Source organism: Notamacropus eugenii, chromosome 3 (genome assembly GCF_028372415.1).
Source record: "Notamacropus eugenii isolate mMacEug1 chromosome 3, mMacEug1.pri_v2, whole genome shotgun sequence".
Taxonomy (NCBI): domain Eukaryota; kingdom Metazoa; phylum Chordata; class Mammalia; order Diprotodontia; family Macropodidae; genus Notamacropus; species Notamacropus eugenii.
The window spans coordinates 298,123,467-298,144,511 of record NC_092874.1 but is presented as its reverse complement, the minus strand read 5'-3'; the positions used below and the strand labels follow the sequence as shown (position 1 = coordinate 298,144,511).

At 49.0% G+C, this 21,045-nt stretch overlaps 1 protein-coding gene across 1 annotated transcript; it reads left to right on the top strand.

The window, feature by feature from the left end:
* The first annotated feature begins 781 nt into the window (after positions 1-781).
* LOC140534748 (SUN domain-containing protein 2-like) lies at positions 782-19,668 on the top strand. The gene is made up of 17 exons (XM_072656162.1): positions 782-943; positions 1,621-1,811; positions 2,377-2,511; positions 2,761-2,856; positions 3,127-3,220; positions 4,376-4,446; positions 5,395-5,522; positions 13,932-14,183; positions 14,338-14,415; positions 15,138-15,181; positions 15,533-15,698; positions 16,013-16,234; positions 16,416-16,500; positions 16,710-16,825; positions 16,977-17,144; positions 17,992-18,084; positions 18,328-19,668. The coding sequence occupies exons 1-17, from the start codon at positions 810-812 to the stop codon at positions 18,439-18,441; spliced, it is 2,187 nt and encodes a 728-aa protein (XP_072512263.1). The 5' UTR covers positions 782-809; the 3' UTR covers positions 18,442-19,668.
* Positions 19,669-21,045: the final 1,377 nt, after the last annotated feature.

Genomic DNA, 21,045 nt, shown 5'->3' with positions numbered 1-21,045 from the left:
CTTTGCTTGTGCAATCCTTGACAATTCAGAAATCCCTGAGGAGGCAGTGAGGTTGGAGCTGAGGGAGCTGGGGGACAGGAAGGCCCAGGGCCTGCTTTGGAGGCTCTTCCTCCAAAGAGGTATGGGGACCCCTGGAGAATTTACCACTTGTCTGTTTACTCATTTGTAAAATGAGTTCAATAATCCAGTTGTCCATTGAGGGCTCTTACTAAAGAAACACATGACCTAAGGGGTGGGGTTAGTATCTGATGGTTAGCTTGGACCCCATCCACCCTCCAGAATGATCACAGAACTGGGTGCTGTTGGGGATGAGGGGAAACAAAGACATGGAAGGGAAAGCAGGCCTTTCCCTCAGAGTTAACAACTATGGCGAGAAGGAAATTGTGTGTGTGCGAAGCGACCTGAGAACAATCCCAAGGCAAGTGTCAAAACCCCAGATTCAGTAAAGACACCAAGGGAGACATTCCAAATGGAGGCTGGAGAGAGAGTGGGGGCAGCGCTTCACCAGGGAAGCCACCTGCAAGAAGATGTCACGGCCAGCTCAGGCACAAAGCTGGCAGGCTTGGCCCTGGTGAGCAGCCACCCTCAGCGTCTGGGAGACACTTCAGAAACTCTTTAGGAAAGCGCCTCTCTGTCCCAGTGCAGCCAGCTTTCCTTTTGGAGGAATCCATCCCTCCCCTTCAACGTCTCCCCCATCAGGCTCTTCTCAGGGGGTCCCAGAAAATCACACCTAGTCAGTCAGTAAGCACAGCTTCTCATTACTTTTTGCTTCTTCCAGGAATTTCTAGCACTTCTAGAGTGAGATTTTGATGATGTCTCGACGCAGTCAGCGCCTGAGCCATCGTTACCATGTTGATGATGATGGAGGCAGCAGCAGCAGCAGCAGTGGAGGAAGTTCCCTGGTGGCTGGTCAGCACACTGCCTTCAAGGACAGTCCCTTAAGGTAAGCCACTCCACAGCGGCCCTAGGTCATCTTCCAGATCACAACCACTCAGGGCAGCCAAGGGCCTGGCCAGCTTCCATGTGCACCTTTCTTTCCTGCCCCCATCTTTGGTGGAAACATCACTCTAGTGCTTTCTTTCCCCACAAATGCGAGAATTTCCTGTCCCCAGCACCGTCTCTTCCCCTTCTACCCCAACCTGGGCTGCTGCTGCCTTCACTCTCTGAGAACAGGAACTAGGGAGGGGTGACTTTGAGCATTGAGAGGGCCAGAAACTGAGGCTTAAAGCTGGGCAGGGAACAACCATCATGTGGCCCAGTACCCACGGTTTCTGGGGTGAGCTGCAGGGCCTAGCAAGAGCATAGGAAGCCATGGGGGTGATGGACCTGTGGGGGAGGAGACAGGTTCAGGTGGCTTTAGCTCCTCTTGTACCTCATCATGGTGGTTCCATTTGGAAAGAGGCCCTGCCTGGCCCATGGGAGCTGGGGATTTGTTCCAATGTTATAAAGGATTCATCTGTTGAAGGAATAAGAACAGAAGAGGGCTTTGGGGATCATTTCTTTTCATCCTAGAAGCTCCTTGAAAGTCTCTTCCTCCTCCAGGCCTTTCTCCCCCTGTTTTTCTCCTGCTTCATCTCCTTCACCCTCTTTCCTTTGCTCTTCATGCTTGGCGCCCCCCAGGACTCTGAAGAGGAAATCTGGCAGTGTGAAACGCCTCTCACCAGCCCCTCACCTGGGCCCTGCTTCCAATCCTCACACTACCTACTACAGTGAATCAGTGGTCAGCGATTCCTACGTCAGGGGCCCCCGGGTCGCCTCGGTGGACAAAAGCTCCATCCTACAAGATCAGCTGGACAGCGATGTCTACTGGAGTGAACGTGGTGAGCTCTGGCCAGAGCTTGACAAACCCGAGGGCTTGGGCTGGGGAGAAGGAAGGAAGCTCCTCCCTGTCTTCTAAAGATTCCTAAGGAGGCTAGTGTCTGTTGGGAGTTACCTTACTCCTCCAGGTTGGCTCATCTCCCTGGATCCTCCCAGGTGGGAGATCCTTCCATTCTCCTGAAGCCCCTCAGTCCCACAGACGGCATTTTTCCAGATCTGGGTGACAATAACCATGCCTCCTAAGGCAGAAGGCCACCTGGTTTTGTGCAGCCAATGAGCTAAAAATCATCTTTACATGTTTCAGTAAAGTTCCATTACACTTAAAAACATAAAAAGTGTTCTTACCTCATACAGAAATAGGAAGGGGGCCGGATTTTGCCCTTGTGCAGAACTCCATTCCTGCCCTAAACCACATGGGGGGGGCTTCTGGGTTCAGACCCCCAAAGGGGTGGGAAGTCTGAATTCTGAAAAGTTCTGCCAGGTGTTCCACCTCTGGCAGCTGCTGTTGCTGGAAGCCTGAAGCTCCCTGCTTATCAGGCACCTCCATGCTCTGTGCAGGTGGGGACTTGGTGAGGAGGAGGAGAGGCCTGGGAGGTGCTGAGAAGAGTAAGATCAATGGACTGAATGAGGGCAAAGTCACCTATGATATCTATGGATCTTCCTCAGGATACTCCTCGGAGGATGACTCTGCAGGTAGGCAGCACTTCCTGCCTACTGGAACTCCATCCCCTGGACGCTGCCCCGTGTACTTTGAAGGGTGCCCCATCCAGGGGGGATGGGGAGAACATAGATTTCAGATAAAAGGAGAGAGAACTCTGCAGTCTGGCTCCAGGTGGGGGTTTGGAGGTTGGGAGGGCCCAAGCCTCAGCATGGTAATGGGGATGCCTGAGGCCCACTTGTGTCTCCTTCTGGGTGGCTCCTCATGTCTTCACTTTCCTGCAGGGCACACACTTATGGACCAGCCTGGCTCAGCATCCTCATTAAGGAATGCTGCCTCCCAAGTTGGCGCTTTCTTGTGGGTGGCCATCACTTTTCCAGGTGGGTTCTGGGAGTGGGTGGGCACACTGCCCAGGGCAGTCCCTGCTGTGGGCCCATAAGAGCTTCCTCATTCCTACGCTGGGGCACACCAGGCCTGGGTGCTAACCCTAGGACAGTGTGTGGAGACAGGCTTTTATGGCAGGATCCCCAGGCACAGCTAGAAAGCCTTGGGAGATTCAAGGAGCAGCTGCAGAGTGGGCAGGCTGTGAGCAAGCTAACTCTGGGATAGGAGGGCGAAGCCTTTGAACCCCTCTGCTGGGACTTTTACAGGTTGGCTCTTTGGCCTGTTCTACTGGTGGCTGGGCACTACCTGCTACCGCCTGACCACAGCTGCCTCCCTGCTGGACGTCTTTGTCTTAACCAGGTCAGTGAGGCCTCCCTGGGCTCTGCCAGAACCAAAGAACCCATGCTTGAAAAAGCTTCACCACGCTTGAGCTCAGTTCAGCTTTTGAGACTTTTGTGCCATGAATCTTATGACAGAAGGTCAGGTCAGGGTCAGGCGTGTGCTGGAATCAGCTGGAACCAGCTTGAACCTGCTCCTGAGTGTCAGCTACCAGTCAGGGCTCCTCTGGGTATCTAGACTGAAGAAGAAGATGGGACAAGTTGTGTGTGCCTTCACCTCCTTCAGAACTGCTTGTTAACCCTTCCCCAGCACATGCCAATCCCCATGAGCACAGGTGCTGCTCTATTCCTGAGTATCTTGGAGGAGCTGTCCCCTCAGTAGTTCCTGCCTCTCATCTCCACTGACTCTGGTGGCTTCACCTTGGCCAGTTGGAAAGTCCTGAGCTCCCAGGGGTTGTAGTCTCTTCCCAGTCCTTCGGGTAGCCAGGCCATCCTTACAGTTTCTCTGTGGGGGGTCATGTCCAGGTTTCCAGGCAGCCTCCAGGGCTGTGTCCAGGAGCCTGTAGAGCAGGGGTAGGGAACCTGCGCTCTCCAGGCCACATGTAGCCTTCTAGGTCCTGGGGTGCAACCTTTGGACTGAGGCCAAGTTTTACAGAACAAATCCTTTTCTTAAGGAGATTTGTTCTTGGAAGTCTAGATTCAGTCAAAGGGCCACCCTTGAGGACCTCAAGTGCCACATGTGATCTCCAGGCTGCAGGTTCCCTATCTAGCTCTGGATTCTTGGGGCCACAGGCTAGGCCCAGGGAGACTAGCCAACCTTGTCAGGGCTTACTCCTTCCAAGTCCCAATTTGACAAGCACTGAAATGATTTAGCCAAAAGAAGCCTGCCCAATTCACTAGCATATAAGCACATTCCTGAGAGCCCTGGGAGGGAGATGCCTTCCACCAGCCCTGTCACCTTTCATAACAACATTCACACATTTGACCAAGGTCAAATTTTCTCCTTCCACTTGACCTCGAGGGCTGTCCATAAAAGCCCAGAGCTCCCCATCGTAGCTGTCCCAGGGTGGGGGCACACCCTTTGTTGGTTTCCTCAGCAGCTCAGGGAGGGTCGCACAGGAATCTGGTGGGGAAGACCAGGCACTAATGTCTCCTCCTTCATCCCCATGAAATCCAGGAGCTTTTCAACTCTGAAGAAGTTGTTTCTGCTTCTCTTGATGCTGTTGCTTCTGGCTTCGCTGGCTTACGGTGAGCCTTGCTGAGTCCCCAGGGCACCCTGCCAGCCCAGACAGACAAGGGCTTGGGGGCAGGGCTGCTGAACGCAAGTCTGGAAGACAGAGCTTTGAAGGGGAGCCTTTAGCCTTTAGGGGAAAAGGGACCCAGGCCTTGTATGGGAAAGTTCTTGTGCCTGAAATGGGATAGACGGCCTGTGTCTCCTCCTCTTGATCCAATCCCACAAGCCTTTCTTGTGCATCTTCTGTATGCAGGCCTCCCAGACTCATGCTGCATGCCTACTATGACAGTGCTGGCTTTACATGGGTGTTTGATCTGCCCCCTCAGTGGTCACTGTCAAGGCACTTGAGGGTGGGGGAACTGGTAGAAGAGCTGAGTCCACAATGAATGGGTTAGCTGGGCAGGACACAGCCAATGCCAGCTCTGGAGGCCTTTGCCCCTTCTCACTGGGGAGAATGGACAGGGTGGTCCTCCCTGGATGGTCCCAAAAGAGCTGTACTCTGTTCAGGAACCATGACATCACTTACCCCCTACTATGAGATGAAGCCCAGCTTGGGAATGGTGACACCACAAGCTGTCAGTTACCAGGACCTCTATTCAGCTGGCATCTCCTGAAAGCACTCTGATCCTCCAGAAGAGACAGGGCTGTATGTGGACCAGGCTTGGGACCAGGAGGCAGGACTTCTCCATGTCCTCTCCCCAGCTGCTTCTTGTCCCTCATTTTTCTCATAATCCAAAAGTGTGTAATGACTCCTGAAAGGATCATGAGAGATGCCTTTCCTGAAGGGTCTTGCCTTCCAGATCATGGGGCCCATAATGCATGCACCTTCCTTGGGCCAGGGTCTGAGCCCATGTGGATGTGACACTGCCAGACACAGTCCAGGTGTAGGTCCTCATCCTGGACATGTTTCCCTTCTGGTGCCTCAGCCTCTGCCTTCATTAGCCTTTCCTCCCATGTGCTAGGTGCTTGGTATTTTTACCCCTATGGACTACAGACATTCCACCCTGCTATGCTGTCCTGGTGGGCAGCAAAGGGCAGCAACAGGAGAGAGGAGGTGTGGGAAGCAGGAGAATCCACCCCATATTTCCAGGTGAGTGCCTGGGTGAGTGCCAGGAACACTTTGTGCAGGACAGGCAGACAGTCTGCTCACAACCAAGTCTGTTCCAATCAACCCCAGAATCACTCAGTCCACTACCATTTCTTAAGTGTGGCCTACTGTGTGTCAGGCACTGTGCTAAGGGATGGGAATTCAAAGAAAGAATTCAAACCCAAACAAACAAGCCCACAGTCCCTGCCCTGAAGGAGTCCCCGAGTCATGAGGAAACAACTAGGTACAATGGAGATCTACCAGGACAGATGGGAGTGAAGCAGTAGAGGGAGTTGGCTATGCTGTTTCTTCTATGGCAGCCATACAGACTATTACCATACCATCTTTGAAGACAGTTCTGGCCTGGCAGGATCTTCCAGGTGGTGTCCTCTCCTAGCGCTGTCTTTGAAACAGCTCTGCAGCACTATGAGGCATCAGAGGAGGGGGAAGCAGGATTAGCCAGAGGAAGCTGCTTTTGTTTCCATTTTGTAATGAACAAAAGTCTGTTTTATTTCCCTTCTCCCTCTCCCACCCATTCAGAAAAATGAAAAGCAAACCACTTGTAACAAATGTGCAGAGTTAAGCAAACCAGTCCCTTTTTGGCCATGTCTAAAAGATCTATGTCTCCTTCTGCCTCCTGAGGCCATCTCTCTGTCAGAAGTTGGGTCATTTTCCAGAAAAGTACTTGGTCACTGCATCGATCAGAGTTCTAAAGTCTTTCAAAGTTGCTTCTTTGTGGTTCTTCTCACTCTGCTCTGCACCAGTTCATACAAAGTCTTCTCAGGTTTCTCTCAATACCACCTATTTCATTGTTTCTTAGAGCACGGTTGTATTCAATCCTTACACCATAATTTATTCAGCTCTTGCCCAGTTCGGGGGCAAGCCAGTAGTTTCCATTTCTTTGTCTTTGCTGTTTGGGTGCCAAGTGTGTGTCATGCAGAAGATAGGTCATTCATCTCAGTGGTGACAGTCTCTTCTTAATGGTCTGTGCTGTGGGGCAAGAGATGAGAATATAAATCCAGGCTATAATGAAGCCTTCATTTAGTAACCTCGATTTATCCATGGATTTCCATCTCCAAACTCATCAATCTTTGCACCAGGGCCACTCACAAGCAGCATTAGGAGACTCTCTCACCTTGGATATGCAGATCCCTGGGGAGCCAGGGTCAGAAAACCTGGGCTCAAGTTTGAGCTTTGCCACTTGCTAGCTTTGGGACCTGGGGCAGTTCAATGCCAACCTCTCAAGACTCAGCCTCCCGCGTTCCCCCGCTGCCTTCAACTGAAATCATAGTTGCCTCCCCCAAAAGGCCTTCCCTAACACCTTGTCACACAGTGAAGTGATTCTGGAGGGGGGGGGGTCTCCAGAAATTGGTAGCAGAGCCCAGACTATCAGAGTTGATCAAGCTGGGAAGACTTGAAGGCTGTGTGCAGATCCTGGTGTCTGCCCACCAGAAGCTTGGCCACCAGGTGATTGGATTTGGGGAGTCATGATGACTTGGGAAGCAGATAAAAAGACCAAACAACCTTTGCCTTCTGCAGCCACCTTCTGTTTGTGGACAGAGGTCAGGGGACCTCAGAGAAGGACAAAGAGTACTTGGTCTCCCTCAGTCCTCACACAGTCCAACCACAGTCTAAGTGGTTGACATTATTCCAGTGTAATCTGAGGGGTGACATGGAGTGGTGGGATAAAGGACATGGCTCTAGAAACAGCAACAGATGAGGTGCTGGATGTCAGATGCACAATGAGGTCCACGATTTTGGACACAGCCAGTGTCAGAATTTGATTTGTCTGACTTCTCATGTCAGCTGCAAGGAGTTTTTTTTTCAGATGTGGGGGGGAAAACAATCAGTGGAATGATCACTCACAGGCAGAAGAATTTGGAGGAGGCAAATCAGCCTCAAGGATTAGATTTCATCACATTTTTAAAGGCAACTAAAAAACCCCATAGTTGCTATTCCAAATGAGCATAAGGCAACAGAGGGCAAAGGAAGTCCAGGAGGAAGCTGAGAAGATCATTTTGTCCTTGTGACCCCAACACTCGGCATAGCCTGTTACACTTAGTGGGAGTGTATGAGTGTTTGTTGGCTGTCATTGTACTAAGTCCACAAAACAACGTGCAAGGGAAGAAGACACAACTATTATTTGTCAGTAAGAAAGTCCCCAGGCACAGGATACATGATCAGCACCAAAAGATGTCACAACGAAACCAAAGGACCATCTTCACGGAATGAGAAATGCTGGTTACACGAATCATTTCAGCATCAAGGACCAGATCAGTGACTGGGCCCCACAAAGGTCAAAATCGAGCAAGTTAGAAGAAAGGGGGACAAAAGGGGAAAAAACATACCGTACAGCTCCAACAGCTCCAGTCCTTCCTCTTCAGATGTGTCAACCACTCAGGCACGGCAAAAGGAACACTGACTCATAGCATCGTTTCCTAAGGATGTTTGACTGCTGCCCCAAAACATCACATTCCAGTGAGAAGGCCAGCAATCCTAGAGGCTGCCTCCGTCAGAGACCAGCGGCTCTTGTCAAGCAAAGAAACCAAAGGCAACACTGGATCTGAAAATAGGCCACTGGCGCAAGAGAAGAAGAGGGTGGTGACTAAAGGATACAAACAGTGGACCCGTGAAACGAAAACATCAGGAAGGGCCCTCAGCCTCCCTCTTCAGCTCAGTCCTGAGAGTGGAGGCCCCCAAATTCTTGAGGCAGCTCCTTCCCCTCTCAGTGACTCACCTTGTTAGGAAGCTGTTCCTGCCTCTGAAATGTGCCACAACTTCTACCTTGCCAGGACAAGCAAAGCAACTCTAACCCTGTCCATGTCCACAAAGTCTGAAAACCATTTTCATGTCTCCTCATCGTGTTGTGTGTTTCCAAAAGTTTTCTTGATATCATTGGTTTTTACTTAACCTACCTTTCCCAGTGTGTCTTCTCAGAAAGAGAAGCAGGGAATTTGGAAAAACCCTGCAAAGCTTGTGTGATCTACTAGTGAAAATCATTTTGAATTAGGTACATCTTTACACACACACACACACACACACACACACACACACACACAAACGCACACATCCCACTGACTTTGAAGACTTGTCTCTAGCTTTTGCTTTCATGTGACCCACCTTGCTCAGTGTATCCTTCCCATTTTGCCCTCCCACAGAGCCAGCCCTAAGCAAAAGAATAAACCAAAAAGGGGAAGAAAAGTTCAGACAGCAGGCGAGCCCAGCATTAGATGCAGGTTCCCTGCCAGTATTTCCCACCCTAGCCAGGACGGGAAGGGAAGAAGATCCTCATGGGTCATCTCTGTTCTTTCCATTTCCATGGTTGTCTGTGGTGCTTGTTTTCTTGTTCTCCTCATTCATTTATTCCACTTTTCCCCAGTTCATGTAAGTCTTCTAATTAAGCAGAGTTGTGGCTTCGTACAGCATAGTCATATTTCCTTGTATCCATAAGCCACTCCTCTGTCAATGAGTTCTTTGCTACCAAAGAACTTTCTTAGTGGTTCAATTGGTATGGCACTGAATAAGTTAATTTAGGTAGTTTTATCATTTTTATGCTACTGGCTTGACCTACCCACGAGGAGTGAGTACATCTCCAACTGTTGAGATCTCTACGTATGAAGAATGTTTTGTAATTGTGTTCATATAGTTCCTGTGTGTGTCTTGGCAGGCAAACTCTCAGGTTGTATACAGTATACAATTGTATACAGTTATTTTCAATGGAATTTCTCTTTCTATCTCTTCCTGCTGGATTTTCTTGATTAATATATAGAAATGCTGATGGTTTTGATGGGCTTCCAACTTTCTTTAAGTAATTGTTTGAACTGGTTTTGTTTTAAACTGGTTTTTTAGATGACTCTCTAGGGTTCTCTTGGTAAACCATTGTATCATCTACCAAAAGAGATAGTTTTGGTTCCTCATTGCAGTTTTTTCCCTTCAGTTTCTTTTCTGCCTTATTGCTATATCTAGCAGTTGCTGTAACTGGTACAACACTGAATAGCAATGGTTGGCAATGGACTTTCTTCCTTTACCGTGATCTTACTGGGAAGGCTTATCCCCATTACATATCATGCTTGCTCTTGGTTTTAGTTAGATAATACTTATTTTAAAGAAGACTCCATTTATTCCTGTGCTTTCTAGTGTTTTTCAACAGGGATGAGGCATTTTGTCAAAAGCTTTGTCTGCACCTGTTGAAATCATATAAATTTGTTGTTTATGTTATTGATATAATCAGTTACATTTATAGTTTTCCTAATAATTGACCCAGGCCCAACTTCTTGGTATCAATCCAGCTTGGTCACAGTGTCACAATATATCTTTGTGATATATTCCTGTAATCTCCTTTCTTAGCATTTAATATTTTTCATCAATATTCATTAATGAAATTGATCTATAGTTCCCTTTCTTGGGGAGACGTGACTCTCCTTGGTTTGGGTATCAAGATTATATTTTTGTCATAGAAAGAATTTGATAAGATTCTATCTTTACCTGTTTTTCAAATCGTTTATTTAGTGTTGGAATTGATTACTTTTTAATCATTTGGAAAAATTTGATTTAGTCCTGGGGTTTTTTCTTAGAGAGATCATTTATAGCTTGTTTCATTCCTTTTTCTAAGATGGGGTTATTTAAGGGCTCTGTTAAACAGGACTATTTATATTTGTAAAATTCATTTCATTTAGATTTTCATTTTTATTATTGGCATGTAGTTGGGCAACAAAGCTCCTAGTAATTACTTTTATTTTCTCTTCATAGATTGTAAATTCACTGTTTTCATTTTCTGATGTAATAATTTGGTTTTCTTTTGTAAAAATTAAATTAGCCAAGGATTTATCTATTTAATTGTTTTTCTCAAAGCTTATAGTTTTATTTATTAGTTCATTGGGGTTTTGTTCTTTCAATTTCGTTCATCTTTCTATCGATTCAAGATTTTAATTTTGGTGTTTAATTGGGAAGGGATTAATCTGTTGGTTTTCTAAATATTTTAGTTGCATGTCTAATTCTTTAATCTGTTTCTTTGTCTCTTTGATTGATGTAAGCATTTGAAAATATACATTTCCCTCTAAGTCCTGCATTGACTGCATCCCCAAAATTTAGTTATGTCATTGTCACCATGAAATTGTTAACCATTTCTATGATTTGTTCTTTGACTCATCCATTCTTTAGGATCCATTCTGTAAGATCCATTCTTTTTCTCCAACTCCTCTATTTGTGTATCTTTCTGTTTCAAGCATATTTCTTGTAAATAACATATTGTTGGATTCTGGTTTCTAATCCATTCAACTGTATTCTTCCATTTTATGAGTGAGTTCATCCCATTCCCATTCACAGTTGTGTTCATTAAATGTATATTTTTTTCCATGCTATTCTTTTACACTCATCCTTTTGTTTTTTACTCTGTCCCTTCTTCAGTAGTCTTTTGTTTCTGACCTTTGCCTCCCTTAATCTATCCCGTCATTCTTCCCTCCCCCTCACCTTTCTCTTAGACGCTTTTCCTCCTACTTCTCCTTGCGTAAAATGAATCTCTCCATCTCATTGTGTGTGTATGTGTATTCTTCCCTCTTTCAACCAGTTCAGATGAGAATAAGGTTCGTGTTGCCTGTTCCCCTCTTCTGTCCCTCCCATTGTATAAACTCTTTCTAGTGCACCCCATTTATGAGATAACTTTCCCCATTCTTTCTCTCCTTCCCCACAACCTTCCAGTGCATTTCTCTTCTCCACCCTTCCATTCTTTTGAGATCCTCACAACATAATACAGTCATTCAGGTCGCTATCTATTTAGACTGCTTCTAGGACCCGTGGTGATCACAAAATTCTGAAGTGGTTACATGTATCATCTTGCCACACAAGGGATCTAAACAATTTGCCCTTTTTTAGTGACTTGTGATTTCTCACTCATGTTCACCTTATTATTCTTCTCCTGAGTTCTGTGTTTGAATGTCAAATTTTCTATTCTGTTCTGGTCTTTTCATCAGGAATGCTTGAAAGTTCTCTATTTCACGAAGGGTCCTTATTCCCCTGTAGGACGATACACAGTTTTGCTGGGTAGTTTAATCTTATTGTGGGCTCTAATCCTAGATCTTTTCCACTCCAGAATATGATATCCCAAGCCCTGTACTCCTTTAATGTGGAAGCTTCTAAATCTCATGTGTCCTGACAGTACTGGATTATTTCTCTCTGGCTATTTGCAGAATTTTCTCCTTGACCTGGCAGTTCTGGATTTAGAACAGTTGCTGGGAGTTTTCATGTAGGGGTTTCTTTCAGGAAATGATTTGTGGTTTCAAGTTCTACTTTGCCCTCTGATTCTAACACATCTGGGCATTTTCCTTTGTAATATCTTAAAATATTATGTTGAGCTCCTTTTTTGTTCCTGGCTTTTGGATAGACAAATGACTCTCCAATTCTCTCTCCTCAATCCATTTCTAGGTCATTGGAGTTTTGTATGAGATCCTATACATTTTCTCTTGAATTGATTTTATTTTTTGTTGTTGTCTCCTAGAGTTATTAGCTTCTATTTGCTCAGTTCTAATTTTTAAGGAATTCAGTATTTTTGTGCCTCTTTTACTAATTATTCATTCTTTTCTCATATCTTTCTTGTACCGCTTTTTAAAAATTTTTCCTCTTCCACTCTTAAAATCACTTTTTGTTCATTTTTATCTCATTCTTTAACTCTTCTAGGAATTCTTGTTCAACTCTTATCCAATCTACCCTTTTTCTTGGAGGATTTGCTTAAAGATATCTTCAAGTCATTGGCTTCTTCTGTCTTTCTGTCTTGAGCCATAGTAGCCCTTTGTGGTCAGGTTCAGTTTTGTTTACTCATTCTTCCAGCCTATTTCTTGACTATGAACTTGATGTTGGCATTGGGCTCAGCTCACCTCTGGGCTTTCTTAGTTCAGTCCGCAAACTTTCAGTGCTTCCATAGTGGTGATATCTGTTCACTGCTATTCTTGTCTGAGTTGTGCAAGTTCCTGACTCAGGTTTAGGTCTTCTGGCTTGCGGGTGCTGGAGTTTCTGTAGAATGATATTGGACTCAGTCATTGTTAGCACACTTTGAGGTTCTGCAGGTTCAGAGGGACCGAACTTATTGAGTCTTCTTGCGTCTGGGTCTCCTACCCGAGGTATCCCACTGCAGGACTAAAAGTGAACATTGAGCCCCCAGCTGTGCTCTGGGGCTCAGGTCCAGAACCTCTTTGCAGAACCCCTTTCTTGATCAGTGCTCAGCTAGGGCCTCGCTCACTCATAACTGCTCCTCTCAGCCTAGAAGAGTCATTTGGCCCCCTTCATGCTCCCAGGATAGCCTGGGATCTGCTCCTGCTCAGGGATTCAGTTCTAGCCCTTTTACCATCCTTGGGCAATGAAATGCTTCCCACTGTCCTGGCTGCCATTATGTTGGGCTCCTGGCCAGCCCCCACCTCCGTGTCCACAGCTCTCTTATTTCTTAAGCTTCCCTGGGCTGGAGAAATGACGCACAGGGATGTTTTCTTGGCTTTCCTCATGAGAATGTGGTCTGGCACATTATCTAGATGGTTAGAGAGGAGGTGGGCTGGGCTCATCAAAAATGCCCACCCTCCCTCTGTTCTCTTGGTTCTGCCCCTGTGCTGTGTGGTTGGTGGGGAGGGGACCTTCTGCATGCTTAGCCTCCTTTGTACCTCTTGGGGAGGTCTCTGACCTGGCTTTTTGCCCTGAGCTCTCTCAGCTTCTTTGCCATTTCGACCCTGGTGACCCTGGCCCTCCCTCATCACTCTCCTGGCTCACTGCAGCAGTGTCCTGAGTGGCCTCCCTGCCTCCAGTCTGTTCTGCACTCTGCTGTCAAAGGAACTTTCCTTAAGAACAGAGCAGACCAAGTGACTTCCCTCCTCAGTCAATGGCAGGGCCTCCCCTTTGCCCCCCAGAGGAAAACAGCCCCACCCTGTCTTTCCAGCCTTAGCCTCATTGGTCTTCTGTACTCCTTTCACACTCGGTGACCCTACCCAAATGGCTGCCCCCATGCTGACAATTCATTCTGGTGCTCTTTCTTCCAGTCAGCCTGTCAACCCACATGTATTTATTAAGCACTTCCTCAGTGCCGGGTCCCGGCCTAGGGGACACAGGTACACAAAATGAAACCATTCCCATTGACCAGGAACTTCCATTCTCAGGCGGAGACCAACAATGCTTACGTTTTTGTAAATAGCGTAAGTGTGAAATGGAGAAATCTGCCGACAGCAGTTAAACGACCTGGTGGCTTTTAATGTCCTTGTCTCCTCCATTCAAATGGAAGTTCTTCGTACACAAGAAAGGTTTCCTTCTTGGTCCTTGTGTTCTCAGCACTCAGCCCCACCTCGGGCACACAGTGGGTGCTTAACAAATGCCCAGTGCTCCTTGTTCCTCCTCCTAAGAGACTTTTCATCTTTGTGTGTTTTCCTCCTTGTTCCCAAGGCTGAACAGCATGTCCTGTCCAAGGTTCATGCCCTAGAAAGGCGGCTGGAAACTCTGGCTTCTGAATACTCTGCACGTTGGCAGAAGGAGGCCATCAGGCTGGAGTTCCTGGAGCTGCAGGGGGCCAGTGGGAATGGAGGTGGAAAAAGCCTGAGCCACGAGGATATTTTAACTCTCCTGGAGGGCCTGATGAGCCGATGGGAACCCACCCTGAAGGAGGACTTCCGTAGGGACACCACTGCCCACATCCAGGTGAGGAGAACGCTCTGCTAAGAAGACCAGGTCGGCAAGCCCAGCTAGTGGAAGGCATAGAGGTCTTGAGGTGAGGCAGCACTCTGGACTTGGCAGGACCTGCCAAGTTCTCTGGGTCTTGTTGAACGCCTGTCTCCTTTTTTGTGGTCTCCAGGAAGCACTCACCACCCTCAGGGCAGAACATCGGCAAGATCTGGATAATGTTCTAAAGAAGATTTCTCAGGCATCCCAGGTAATCCAGAAGCTCTGACGCTTCTGGAGGCAGAGACACAGGGGATGGAGGGTGGGGTGGGGGGGGGGGGGGAGGGGTGCGGGGAGTGGGGGAGAGGGGGCAGAGACATCTTGGGGGAGGTCACTTGTAGCTGGAAATGTTGGTGCTGCTGTCAGTAGACCTAACACTTGCTTACAGGTTTCTGGCCAGATTCCATACTTGTATGGGAGCATATTCGACTGACTCATTGTCCCTGAGAGCTCCTGTCTGAGGACTCTGGATCCCCTTGTCCGAAGGATAAGCAGAGAGCTTACTGATCTAAAGCAACCTAAGCCTCCTCCTGTAGCTCCTTTCTGGAACCCCTTTCCTGTACTGAGCACATCCATGCATGAAGACTAGGGAGGGATAAGATTGTCAATGAGAAGACTAACTCAACAGCTGAGTTTGATACTCTTTTCAGGGACTGAGAAGTGACCTCACCACTCTAGGGAAAGTGGTTCATGCCTAATCTCAGCTGAGTTGGGGTCTCTGTCAGATGCCTCCTCTTGGTGGCATGATAAGAGAGGAGTCCAGTCTTTGAAAGGTCTAGCCCAAACTCAAGGTCAAGATTTCTGGAGCCCAACAGTTTGCAGAGACTCAGATCCTCCTTAGCAGACAGAGGGTCCACCCAGAGGAGACAATGAGTCCCCAGAGTGTGGTTTGGTGTTTTCATCAGTCTCATTGTGCCATCATCTTCCTTACAGGAGCTGGAAAGCTGGGTGCTCCAGCTAAAATCTGAATGGCAGAGGTAAGGCCCTAAACTAACTGGCAAAGAGAAGAGGAGGGAAGGAAGGCTAGAAAACTAGACCAGAGAAAGCACCACTGAGATTCTCTGGGGGGGTGTCAGTAGAGCCAGAATACTTGGGTTAGCATGTCCATAGGATTAATCCCAGCTGGTAAGGACCTCAGAGAGCAGATGAGGGTCCTGAGGCCTGGGAGGGAAATGACTTGCCCAGGGTCACACAGGGAGTAAATGTCAGGGAAGACTTGCACCCAGATCTCTGGTTCTGTTCTTTCCCTTTGATAGTGGTTCTGCTTGACTCTATCCTGTGTCACTAGCCAGTGGCTGCCCTTCCCTTTTCCTTTTGTCACTGTCTAGTTTGGCCCAAGAAGCCCTCCAGGAAAACATATTAAAGGCTATGGGTCCACTGGAGGCCCAGCTGGCTGGCCTGAGACAGGAACTGGCAGCCGTGAGCCAGAGACAGGCTGCAGTGGCAGAGGAAGTAGACCTTTGGCCACAGAAGATGGCAGCCCTGCGCAGTGATGTGAGTCCTCCAGTCCACCACTTAGACCACATGTGCCCCTCTCTCCAAGGTGGGCTGCCTGAGCATCTGCCCAGGGAGACCCAACCCTCTAAGGTGTCCACTGGGGTCCAATGAGATCTTTTTTGGTAGCCCTGAAAGCAATGGAAAAATGCCAGTCACTTGGTTCACAACCGTCCCTTCCCTGGCACCAGGAAGCCATGCATAGGCTCTGAGCTCTCAGAGTCTTTCTAGACACCCCCTCCCCAGGTCCCCTGTCCCGGCCCTCTTTCTTCCTTACCTCTACTGTTTTGTGGATGGTCTCTGGTGGTTTCTAGGTGGAGTCTCAGTTCCCAGCCTGGATCAGTCAGTACCTTCTTCGAGACAAGGGCGCTAAGGCTGGGTTTCTTCAGCTGGAGGAGGTACAGGCCCAACTTCGGGACCTGGAGCACAGAATCCTCACTCAGGTGGCAGAAGGGCAGGTCAAATCTGCCAGTGAAGCTGCTGCCAGCCTGAGGCTGACCCTTCACAAGGAAGGAGTGACTGGGGTCACAGAGGAGGTGAGGCCTGCCCCATTCCCTGTCTGCCTGTCGGAGGTCATGGGTTTGCCCTGAGAGGAGCCTCCAGGGAAGGAAGGGGAAGCCCTGGCAGAGCAGGTAGCACACGTGGCCCTCTGGTGAAAGGGCTGGGCCAGTTCTGCAGGCAGCTAGGCCCATGAGTCCATCCATGCCTGTCTTTTAGGATGTGCACCAGATTGTGAATGAGGCCCTGAAGAGATACAGTGAAGACCGCATTGGGCTAGTGGATTATGCCCTGGAGTCCTCAGGTAGGTAGCCTGTAGAAAGCCAGAGGGCTGGGGACATGATGGTTGCCCATTAAGGGACAGCAGGAATTAAAAACTCATGATGCCCCTTATGGGACGGGGCAGTTGAAGGGCTGATGCCCTGGCAGTGACCCTTCATCTTCAGGACTACCTCTGTGTCCTGCCAGCCCTCAGCTGCCCCCACCTCACTTCTCTCTCTCTTGTTCTTTCAGGGGCCAGCATCATCAGTACCCGCTGCTCAGAGACCTATGATACCAAGACGGCCCTTCTCAGTCTGTTTGGCATCCCCTTGTGGTACTATTCCCAGTCCCCAAGAGCCATCCTCCAGGTATGACAGAACAAAGGGCCCCCAGCTTGGCTCTCTGCCATCTCCCACCTTCTGTGGGGGCTGGGCTCTCAAGGTGGGAGGATTACACAATGGAAATCTATTCCATTGGCTGCCCACCTGACTTGTCACCTGACTTGTCTTCTGCCCACAGCCAGATGTTTACCCTGGCAACTGCTGGGCATTCCGGGGCCCCCAGGGCTTTGCTGTGGTTCGATTATCTGCCCGCATCCACCTCAGTGCTGTCACCTTGGAGCATGTACCCAAAGCCCTGTCTCCCATCAGCAACATCCCTAGCGCCCCCAAGGATTTTGTCATCTTGGTGAGTATCTGAGCCTTGCAGCTCTCCATTCCAGTATGCCTGACAGCCATTTCTTAACAGCAGCATTGTGAGGTGAGGAATGGAAGGATGTGCCCATTTTACAGCTGGGATATTGAGGCTGGTCTCTGGACTCCACAACCAGCCCTTTCCCTGCTCCCCCTCTTCTTAGAGAGAAGCCAGAAGAGGACAGCTGACAGCAGTCAAGATTTCAATGCTGTCTCAGGGTCCTTTTATACAACTCCTTTATACATGGGTGCCTCCATGGCCAGGTGTCCCATGGGGGAGCTGAGTGGGGATGATGAGCACCATTCCCTACAGTCACCTCCTTAGGGCAGAGTTGGAATGTCCTCATAAGGCGGATGTGGGTGAAAAAAGTGGAGCCAGAGGAGAAGAAGAAACGTGTAGGGGAACAGGATGCTTCAGGACCTAAATCCTGATAGATGAAGAAACTGAGGCACCCACAATTAAATTGTGTGTCCCAAGCCATTCAGCAGCTTAGGGGAAGAGGCAGAGAAGGAGGCCAGGGGCTTGGAGGGAAAAGGATCTGTCTACTGAGTTAGTGAGAGATGCTGGAAGGTGAGGGGACCAAAGAAGGAAACATCATGGTGGCTTTTGCTTTCTCCCCTTTACTCTCCCCAATGTATCCCCCCCTACACCCCCTTCCTCCTCCTCTTCCACCTTCTCCTCCACAACCTCCCCTTCCTTTGCCTCCCTGGATAGATCTGGATTCATGTCCTAACAGCATGACCTTTTCTCTAACCCCCTCCTATCCATCCATCCATCCATCCATCCATCCATCCATCCATCCATCCATCCATCCCTTCCCTTTGCTTTTCCTTCTCTGTAGGGGCTAAATGAAGATTCACAGTCGGAAGGGGTGGCCCTCGGGCACTTTACCTATGATAATGCTGGGGAGTCCATTCAGACCTTCCACTTTCAGGTATGGAGGGCTGGCCGCACAGTGTCCCAGGGAGGCTGGTGCTCTTGAAGGCTAGATCACCAGCCATGGGGATGCTGTGGCTTTGCTAGGAGCTGCAGTTTGATCCAGGACCCCATGGTTCTGATAGCAACCTGAGGGATAACATTCAGCCACTGAAGAAGGCCTGGGGGGGACGGGCTCTGGGGTCAGGATGTCCACCAAGGGATCACGAGCCTTCCTGACCCCAGTCTCCTCTTCCCACAGGGCAATGACACAGCCCCATACCAGGTGGTCGAACTTCGGATCTTAAGCAACTGGGGTCACCCTGAGTACACCTGCATTTACCGCTTCCGGGTCCATGGGAAGCCTGCCAATTAGCCTCTCCCCCCCAGGGCCTTTCCCCTCTTTCCCCCTTCAGCCCCTCCCCTCCCCCAGCAAGCACTTCATCCCACTTTCTCGCCCTCTCCCACACTTCATCCCTTATGGCCACTGTGGCTTCTGGGAGAGATACAAGGTGGGAGCCTACCACCATGGAGCAGTTTGGCCCCACCCTGCCCTCTCTGATGGAGAGGAGATCACCAGCTCAGCTATTTGTTTCACTCCCCATCCTCTTGAGGGTCAGGTGGCCCAGCTCCCTACCAGGCCCTGCCTGCCCTCAGGAGGTGTATACACAGCTATGTATGATATGTTGAAGGTGTGAGTCAAGACATCATGAGGGCCTTATTATGCTCAGCAGCACTCAGAACCACAGCTTAGGCCACCTTAGCTTACCTTGCCCAAGAGTCTAGGTCAAAGAACTTGGTTTATTGAGGGCATGACAACTTGGGCAGTTCCAAAGGGCAGACTGGTAGACAGTCTGTCTTGGGCATGCCCCAGCAGGTGGCTAAAGCTCCCGTCCATGGTAGCATGCATAGTTCTCTTTACCATGGGGCATGATGGGGGCAGTCTTTGAAATCTGAAGTATCTGGGACTGGCCACAATTCCCTGGTGTTAAGTTTATTGGGATAGAGTTGGGGTTAGTTTTTTGGAGTTAAGGCTGGGATGGGAGGGGAAGGGCAAATTCTTTGGCCCTGCGGGCCCATTGTATTATGTATATAGATAGATATTTATATTTATACATAGATCTCTTTGTTCTTTGTTATCAGACAGAAAAGCTACGGGCTTCATTTCCGGCTTCCTCCCCCTGGGGCCCAGGGTGATATTCACTCCAGCTCCAGCTTGGGGTGGGGGGCAGGCTGTCAGGCACGGATCCTCACAGTGACATTGCCATCCTTCCTGCCTTTTACTGTAGGAGGGAAGGCAGGCCTTCACACCACAGGGCTGGCCACTGGTCCCTGAAGCAAGCAGGGGCACTCACTCATCTGCAGGCTTTGGGGGTCACCAGCAGACAGTGGCAGGCTGACCCTAGCTGGCCCTCAACCCAGTTTGCTCCCTCTGCTTCTGTTCGCTTACCAGGAAGCTGGCGTCTGAGCAGCCCTGCATAGGAACCTACAGATGGGGTCTTAGTTCTTCCCCATCACAAAGGCTACTGTTTAATTCTTTACTTTGATTTTTTAATCAACAAATTCTAATTTATGCCTATGCAAATATAAATTTTCTCTGGGATCTGTGGCTTCTCCTTGTCCACCTGTTGCTCTTGAGGCCAACTTGGAGTAGTGGGGAAAAGAAGGTGGTATTCTGGTAGAAACTCCCTGGTTAAAGGGCGGCTTCCTTGCTGCTGAGTGAGGCCTGGGAGGGATTGTCCTGGGCATCGAGAGGGAGCTAAGCCCAGGCCTGGGCTGGGAGAAGCAAAGCTGGGTAAGGGAACCAGAGGAGGCTTTCTCATTTCTGCCTGCTCCTTTAAAGCTCACCCAAGGCCTCTCCTGGTCTTAATCCTCCCTCAGTGCGCCCAAATTGATGTTTTATACTTCCTTGTGTGTGTCTGCATATCCATACATAAACACACACCTATCCAGACAGACATTCCTCTGTGTGCCTGCTCCATCTTTCAAGAGCAGGACAGCTTTCTAAGGAAAAGAGCTTTGTGTCTGCCTTGGTCTCCCCCATAGCTAGCACAAGGCCTGCCACCCAGCAGACACTTTATCTGAGCATTGCTATTCACTTCAACTCAGGTGTAAAGAAAGAATATACTCTACAGCCTTCTCAACAAGGGGTCACCAGCATGCCTTTGACAGCCTCCAGCAAGGGTTAAACACGTCACAAACTGCCAGCCGTCCTCTTCCACTTTCAGACAGCTCAAGTTGTTGGGAAATTTGTCCTGAAATCAGGCTGAAATCTATCTTTGGGCATCTTCCACCCACTATTCCTCGTTCTTTCATCCTGGGTCAAGCAGAACACGCTAATCCCCCTTCCACATCACTTTTCAAATAGTAGCATTAGAGAGTGGCTACTGCGTGCCAGCCACTGTGCCGAGCATTTTACAAATATCTCCTTTGATCCACACAACAACCCTGTGAGGTAGGCACCATTTCTAGACCCATTTTGCAGATGAGGAAATGTAGGCACAGAGGTGAAATGACTTGTCCAGGGTCACACAGCTGGTAAGTATCTGAGGGAGAATTTGAACTTGGATCTTCCTGCTTCCAGGTGCAGAGTTCCATCTCCTGTGCCACCTGAAGACAGTTCTCATGGTCCTCTGACAGCTTCTCAAGGGCCTTACACCATGTTCTTGGAGCCCTTCATCCTTCTGTTCACCCTTCTCTGAATGCACCTCACCTTGGTCATTTCTTTCCCACACTGTGATGCTCTGGCCTGAACACTGCCCTCTAGCTGTGGTCTCCTCAGGACAGACTTGGGCTGACCTATTACTGACCCCCCTTCCTAGATCGTAGGCCTCTCCATGCCCCTCAGGAAGGCACTGGTCATTCCAACCATCAAGTTTAACTAGTGATTCACACAGACACTGCTATCCCCTAAAATCCCCAAATCCTTTAACAGGAGCCATGGCTGCATCACCCTCCCCCACTCATTGGTTTTTCTTTT